The 7,910-nt window shown below is 37.0% G+C and overlaps 1 protein-coding gene across 7 annotated transcripts in view; it reads right to left on the bottom strand.

Annotated features, from left to right (window-relative positions):
- Positions 1-3,662: 3,662 nt before the first annotated feature.
- Positions 3,663-7,910, bottom strand: part of YTHDF3 (YTH N6-methyladenosine RNA binding protein F3) — a 72,542-nt gene continuing 68,294 nt past the window's right edge. For all 7 annotated transcript variants that reach the window (XM_082859066.1, XM_082859072.1, XM_082859068.1 and 4 more), the window contains one exon: positions 3,663-6,818. In XM_082859066.1, coding sequence (XP_082715192.1) covers positions 6,795-6,818 — 24 coding nt within the window. In that variant the 3' untranslated portion in view covers positions 3,663-6,794. The remainder of the gene's footprint in view (positions 6,819-7,910) is intronic.

Genomic DNA, 7,910 nt, shown 5'->3' with positions numbered 1-7,910 from the left:
TCTAGTTCCGGCGAGCTGGGGCTACTCTTGGTCACGGTGTCCAGGCTTCTCATTGCAGTGGCTTCTCTTGTTGCAGAGCACAGGCTCTAGGCACCCAGGCTTCAGTAGTTGTGGCTCACGGGCTCGAGTGCAGGCTCTGTAGTTGTGGCGCACGGGCTTAGTTGCTCCGTGGCATGTGGGACCTTCCCAGACCAGGGCTCGAACCCATGTCCCCTGCATTGGCAGGCGGATTCTTAACCACTGCGCCACCAGGGAAGCCCCTCATTTGATTTTACGTATTTTGAAAAAGCATGGCTGACAGTCACTGAAAACCCCGGAAATCAAAAGTTGCAAAAAACGAAGATAAATGATAATTTAACAAAGCTTTATTCAGGTAGTGCCTTTTCTCAGGATCTCAATCATGTAACAATATGAACTGAAAGTAATCAACTTTCTACAACCTCTAAACTGCATCTAAGCAGTAAAGATTACCGTAAGAAATATTCAACGGTAAACAATAAATTCTAAATTTTCCATAAGAAACAAGAGAGGAGAGCAACAGTTAACAATCGGAAGGCTTGCCACAGGCTCAGGGTTTGGGCTCACCACTTCCTATTACTTCATTTAATCCTTACAGGCTCCATTCTCATTCATCTTTTTTAACTGATGAAGAAATCTAGGCTTGGAGCCTAGTGGACCCAGATTCCATTACAGGTTTATCAGCCTCCAAAGTCCATGCTCCCAGCCAGAATATTACGCAGCAGCCTCCGAAGTATTTCAAAAGCATTCCATCAAAAAACAGAGGCAGAGCTACTTAAATCACCTTTTAAAGGAATGCATCATTCTAACCATAATATACTGTTTAACTCCTACCTTTGGTTTTTCAATCCAGTCAAATTTGAATGACTATCTCTTCTTACCTATACTCGTAAGATCAGGATATTTGGCCATCATCTACGTTTTCTTTACTGATACAACTTCAATTCCTTTACTAAAATCTCCACACACAATTAGAATCCATTCAGGGAGAGGGTATGAGTCTCTATTAGAATTCCTCCAAAATCCATCTATTCCATTGAGAAATGAGGAAAGACAGTGGGAGGGGAGGGAAGTTCTAAAGAGATAAAAGCAAAAAGGACACACAAGCCTGCCAGGATGAGACTATGTTCTAGTAAAACAGATTCCTGTATCCCTCTTTACAAATACAAGGATAAGGGAGAGCATAATTGCCTACTCAAGTGTATACTGTGACTTCCTTCTAAAGTACAGTGTGGAAAGGAGGGAAAAAGGGTAACTTCATAATGGAGAAACGTGACACTACCAGAGCCAAGTGGTCAGTCAACATCAACAGGCATATGTTGGTGGTATGCATCCTTGACATGATGTGATGGAAATGGCAACTTTACCTATGTGGTCTTCCTCCGAAAAACTCATAACCCCATCTAATCGTAAGAAAGATATAAGATAAATTCCAAAGGAGGAGTACTCTACAAAATATCAATACTGTCAAGGTCACCAAAACCAAGTCTGAGAAACCATTGCAGCCAAGAGGAACCTCAGGAGACATGACAACTAAAAGTAACGTGAATCTATCCTTGATGGCGTCCTGAACCAGAATAAGGACAATTTGGTTAAAAAAAAAAAAAAAAATCTGAAAAAACAATAAGGGATCAATATTGGTCCATTAATTACAACATATGTACCAGACTAATGTGAGATGTTAACAAGAGAAGAAGCTGGATGCGAGCTATATGGGGACCCTCTGTACTGTCTTCCCGATTTTTCTCTACAACTGTTCTAAAATATAGTCTCTTTGGGAAAAAAAAAAAAAAAGGATAATGTAAAACGGCAGTAGAATTAAAAAACAAACAAACTTGGACTGGATTTCTCTGGGACACACATTCTCTTGATTCTTTTTACCAACACTGTGGAAAAGATGAAGATTTTGAACCACTAGACTTCAAAACTCACTGAAGGGAAGTAATGGTTATATTTTATCAGAGTCAATGAATAAAATACAATTGGAGGTATTCAGTACTTATATTCTGAAATAAACCAAGAATGACTATCACAAATTTCACTGGTTTCCAAACTTATTTTTAAAAGTTCATTATTGCTAGAATAAGCCTACAAAGCTATATAAATCATAAAATCATAAAAATTCAGAACTGCAGAGAACCTAAGATGCATTCTATTCCAATCTCCTGAATTTACCAAGTGCACTAACAACAAAGGAAGTGATTTGTTCAGTGTCAATCTACCAGTTAGAAGTAACTATGTAAGTCTGGTCTTTCCAACTCCCAATTCTAAGATCTTCCCCTATACAATAATTCCATTCTGGTTACAGATGTGTCAGAAACAGCCAATGATGTTTTCAAATGACGTTCAGATACTTAAACCTCTAAGTGTGTTCTATGTAAGGGGTATTCTCTGAAGCGGCCCAGGGTGGCAGGAAGGGATGCGGAACTCCCCCAGTGTTTCGAAGTCTGCACTCACATCTTCCTTGTACACTGACTTTTATAAAGACAGTTTTCATTTACATTTAGCTCCAATGTTATACATACAAGTAACTCAAAATATGGAGCAGAAAAATTCTGAACTTAGTGCACAATTTATAAACAAACTGTATTTAAACTGCCGCTACTACCTGTGGGTGATCTACAGGGGAGCTCTGCCCCTCACTATCACTGCACCAAGAGAAATGAGGAAAGATTACACATCAAGATTACACAATGACAAGTACAACTGACCCTTGAAAAACACAGGGGTTTAGGGGTGCTGACCCTCCACAACATACAACTTAAAGTCGGCCCTACTCACACACGGTCCCTCCATATCCGAGGTTCCTCTGCATCCACAGATTCAGTCAACCTCAGAGTGTGCAGCAGTGTGGTATTTACTACTGGAAAAAGTCTGTGTACAAGTGGACCCATGTAGTTCAAACCTGTGTTGTTCACGGATCAACCTGTGATTAGAAAGCAAATGACCCTGAATTGCTCAGTTAACTTCTAAATGCAAGAATATTTTAGTTCCTAGACTACAATTACTAAATCTAATGTCACTAAGCAAGATAAAGCAAAGCCAGTAAGAATTAGGGTCCCAACTAAAAATGAGTAGCCTCAAATAAAAGTACGCTGAAGAGATGCAAACCCTCTTTAGGAGATGATGCTGCAATGTGGGACACCTGGGGTGCCTGTAAAACTGTGCCCTGATCGCAGGCTAACAGTGTGGTATGCAGCACAAAACTAAAACTCTGGTTTCCCCCATCTGAACGAGTGCCTTAGAGAGCCCAGCAATGATTATCAACGCACCATTCAGAGTCACCACGATCCCATCTCCACAAGCTCTATCCAGCCCAAAGGAAAACGTCCACACTATTAAAAAGCATTCCTTGGTACCAAGAATGGGGGATTAGGGTTATGAGACAGCTGGTGCCAAGACTTCCTCCTATTAAGTAAGCCTCTTTCTCTTTTGCTCTAAGTTTAGCGTTAAGAGCATGTAATTCAGTAAGCTCACTGGAGTGGATAAAGATTAGGATAAACTGTGATCCTTCCTCTCTTTAATTTCCCCACTTAATTTCAAATGGCCAACTAAATCGAATGACATAATCTATTTGTACTTGAAAGGTATGTCAATCAGGAAATTCGTAACAGAGCTGACAAGAATGTTACGTTTTCTGGAAGGCAATCTGTATTTATAAAGATAAAATGGAAAGAACACAGATATGAGTGAACAATTTTTATTGAAACCCTCAAAGATTAAAGAGGACCAAAAGGTGAGTTTGGGTACCATAACAGAAAATCTCACCTAACTGTACCATCATTCACAGGAATGAACAAACCCAAACACGACAAAATTTAAATTCTCATGTAACTGCTACAAGTGAATGTAAATGAACTAATCATTTTATCATAACCTTTCTTTAATCATATGAAAAAGAAGGGAATTTACATGGCATAACAAAAGATATGCAAAACTTAATGAAACACAATTCTCTTAAAGTTCTCAAACTTATTTTTTATAGGATGCAGAATGCACTTGAAATGATTAAATGACTTAAGCTGATTCTTCTTTTATTGCAAACTGTTTTAACATCAGCTTAACCCCCATGCATGGTATTCAAAAAGAACACAGCTTTTGAATTAGAAAGATCACTTAAGTTAAAACGAGGATTGAACTTAGGAAAAGGCTGGGGTTTCTTCTGAAAGGAATCTTCAAGTACCAATATGTATAGAGAAAGAATACTAATTTTGGTTACATTTTCCCCCTTACTGTTAAATATACAAACTATATAATACCTTTCAAAATAAAACACCCACGTAAGATAACTTTAATTAAGAAACATTCAAACCAGATCTTGGAAAAACATTAAGCAAGAAAGTTACTGGGCCAATAATGTCTTAATTTGTGATTACTCAGAACACTGGATCAGTCTCCTGCTCTAGGGCCCAGTTTCTCTCCCTCTTGGTCCCCACAGCTAAGAAACCTTCCATTAGTTGTGCTACTGAGACAACTTCTGATCATCTCACTTAGAGGAAAAACATTTTGCTGTACACTGACAGACCAAGGAGGGAGAGAGAAGAGGCACTCGGAAGAAAATTTAAATGAGGAAAAAAACTGACCAATTGAAAAGTTTTGTTTTGTCTTGGTTTTTTCCCCAAAGGAATGCTGCACCCATTTCACTTAATATTAGAAATCCAGGTTAAAGGCACTGGGATGTACTCCTCACCATGAGTAGACTGCTGAGTTACATTTGACATTTCTGAGTCTGCTATTGCAATCAGCCTGCTTGCTGAGTGTTTCCGTGACATCTCTTACACAGAAACCTAATGTAAATTAAACAAGTTTCAATCCGTGTATAATGTAACTAGTTTTATAAAAATATTCAGAGTTGCTAATAAAGCACCAAGAAGAAGAGAACCTCAGAGAGAAGACTCAGATCCTTTCCACAAGGTCACCCCTGTACAGTTTTCTCTAACAGGACCTCCCGAGTGACAGTGTCCCCTCTCTGACATGTCCTACCTGTATAATCCTAGGGATGCAGAACGCTGCTGTGGTGACTATACCCAAATGCCAATTTTCATTACAAATAGTTACGAGACATGTTACTACAAGATTTCATGGCTTACTCTTAAAAAAGGTAAAATAGGTGCAATTTTCCTTTAAGAAAGTCTTTATTTTGTAATATACTATTAACATTTTGATGTTCCCTTCAGTAAACACTGGTAACTATCCTGGGACTACCAAAGCACTGTGAAGTAGCTACAATTTAGCTACAAATACTGTATTGGTTTTCGCTTGAATACAGTATTTGTACATTTTAAGAAAACATTGTACAAAAAAAAAAATCACACAAATGAAAGCCTCAAAGAAATATCTGTCACTAAATTTTGAATCGAAGTGACCAAAGACCATAGTAAATGAAAACATTTCTAAACATGATGTAAACATAAGTGGAGTAAATGCAAAACATCAAGGTACTCAAATCTACTGTATTGCTATTTTCATCCTTAACATATCTTTCTACATAGCTTTCTCCTTTTGGAACAGTAATATAAGGGGCAGTACATTATTTCATAACCATGTGCCATCAGATCAGTTAATACAGATGTCTGACACATAATTATACAAAATCAATTTGTTTCAAGATACAAAATTAATGTTGATATGTAATTAACGAAAAAAATAAGATGTTAAAAAGATAACTATAAGAATACCCAGATATATGCTGTATTCCCATTTATATAGATCTGATCAATAAAACATCAACACATTCACTTAGATACTGATTTAATCCATGGATCAAGGCCATATTTTCAAATATTTTAAGGATGCCAGGACACTGCAAAAGCTGGAGAAAGGAGTTGAGGAACAATATATGCTTGCTAAACAAGAACTATGTTTATTTAGCTAGTGAATACCTAGAGTAATAAATTTTTTACTTCATGATAGCAATCAGGCTCGCAAACACCCAGAAATAGGAATTAAGGGTTTTAAATGTAGTTATAAAGGTCATAAAAAGTCTGATTAGACTGAGGTACATTACTCAAAATTTTGAGATTCATTAAGTGGTAGCAAACAAAATAATTCCTCAGACAAATGCACATTTTTCAGTATACATATTATTGGGGGAAGGAGGGGAGAAGAATGTGCATTAACTGGTGAAATCCACCAAGCTGCATATCAATATTCTGTTACACCAAACAGTTTGAAGACAAGGGAAATGTTCTAATATAATCTCAGATTATGTTTCATTTGGCTAAAATAGAGCATAAGGTTTGCTTTGCCATATTAAAAGTTTACTACAATAATTTTCACATAAACATTTAGACTTGATCTCCAGGACTAAATATGGCATGATTATTTTGCTTTTAATCTGTCAAATAGCTAAAAATTGACAATTTAAAAACTACAACAAAGAAAAAGTTGAAGCAGTGTGACTCTTACATCATTGAACCACTTCTAATGGTTAACTGTTAGTATTTAACAAATTCAAAGAGTTAATGAATCCTTGCATTCATTCAGTCTTCTGTGCCTTAGCTAGGATGCATAATTACAAAAGACAGCAGATACTGGTAAAAGCTTCAGGACAGAAAGTGCTTGACGAAGTTACAGTTCTCAAGTGTGTTTGGTGAGAGTATAAGGGCAGACGCGCTGATGAAAACCATTACAAGGAGAGTCAGTTCTGTGTTAAGAGTTCAAAGATGTCACCTTAAGCAGAAAAAAGCTTTAATAACGTCTTCTTTGACTTATTAGGCATTTCCAGAGTCTACATCATTAGTGTTGTATAATTCTAACAGGACATCTTCATATGGTTATTGTTTGTTTCTATTTCTCTCCTGAAAGAAAAGCACAAAGACCTTTAACAAAACACCATCATTATTTAATGATTTAAACTATATGCATTTATAATGTAAACCATCTCCATAAGTTGTTCTTCAAATACTAATTTTCAAGTAATTAGCTAAAAACGATTTACTATTACCTATACACACCTCAGTGTGGTTACCACAAACCATTTTAAAATAAAGAAGTCCAAACACAAAGACCTAGTTCAGGAGATTATAGGTCCTCACCACAGCTCTGTTTTCCCACAGAATTTTGTTTAGGTGAGACTATTACAATAATGTCTTTCTAGCCCTTTCAGTGAGTTTTTGATGGTGAGGTATCAAAATAGACCAGAAGTCCTCTGAAGCAATTTGAAAACTACTGGCTGAGGTAGGGTTAGGAGGAAAGGAAAAGAGTTGCATTAAACTGCATTAAATTAAGCTTTCAGTATTAACTTAAAAAAAAAACAACAAAAAAAAAACACTGAATCACAAGTTTCCTCCATATCCTACTCTCAGATTCAGCATAATTTTTCACATGAAGAAATATTAATAATACTTATTATTATAATTTCTTTTAAGAAAGCAGAAACCCCTTGAACATAAGTTGAGTGATGTTTTCATGATGTTTATTAACCAAATTATCCACATGTAATACTTATCCTTGAAAAAAAGGATGACTAGCACTCTGCATGCCTGTCAAGTGAATGCATTACGTAGTTTGTTTGTGCCACCATCTGCTTTAATGTGTCATCACTGGTTCTCATACTTTAGCAAGCATCAGAATCACCTGGATGGCTGTGGAAACACTCACTATTGGGCCGCAAAGGTCTGAAGCTGAACTTGTGAGCCTGCAGTTCTAACGAGTTCAAGGTGATCCTAATACTGCTGGTCCAAGGACCACACTGAAAGCCACTGTGTCTAACACATTATAAGACTCTCTATTTGTGGTTTCACTACTCCCACTTTTCTATAAGTAACACATGCTCCACAATAAATATGTATATACTTTGCCAATGGTCAAATTAATGTCCCATCCCCTGTGACACCATCAGAAAACTGTATTTTAAATTCCAAAGAGGGCACTTCCCTGGTGGCGCAGTT

Source organism: Leucopleurus acutus (genome assembly GCF_964270905.1).
Source record: "Leucopleurus acutus genome assembly, chromosome: 17".
NCBI classification, from domain to species: domain Eukaryota; kingdom Metazoa; phylum Chordata; class Mammalia; order Artiodactyla; family Delphinidae; genus Leucopleurus; species Leucopleurus acutus.
The sequence above is the reverse complement of the archived record's forward strand: the minus strand, read 5'-3'. Positions and strand labels throughout refer to the sequence as shown.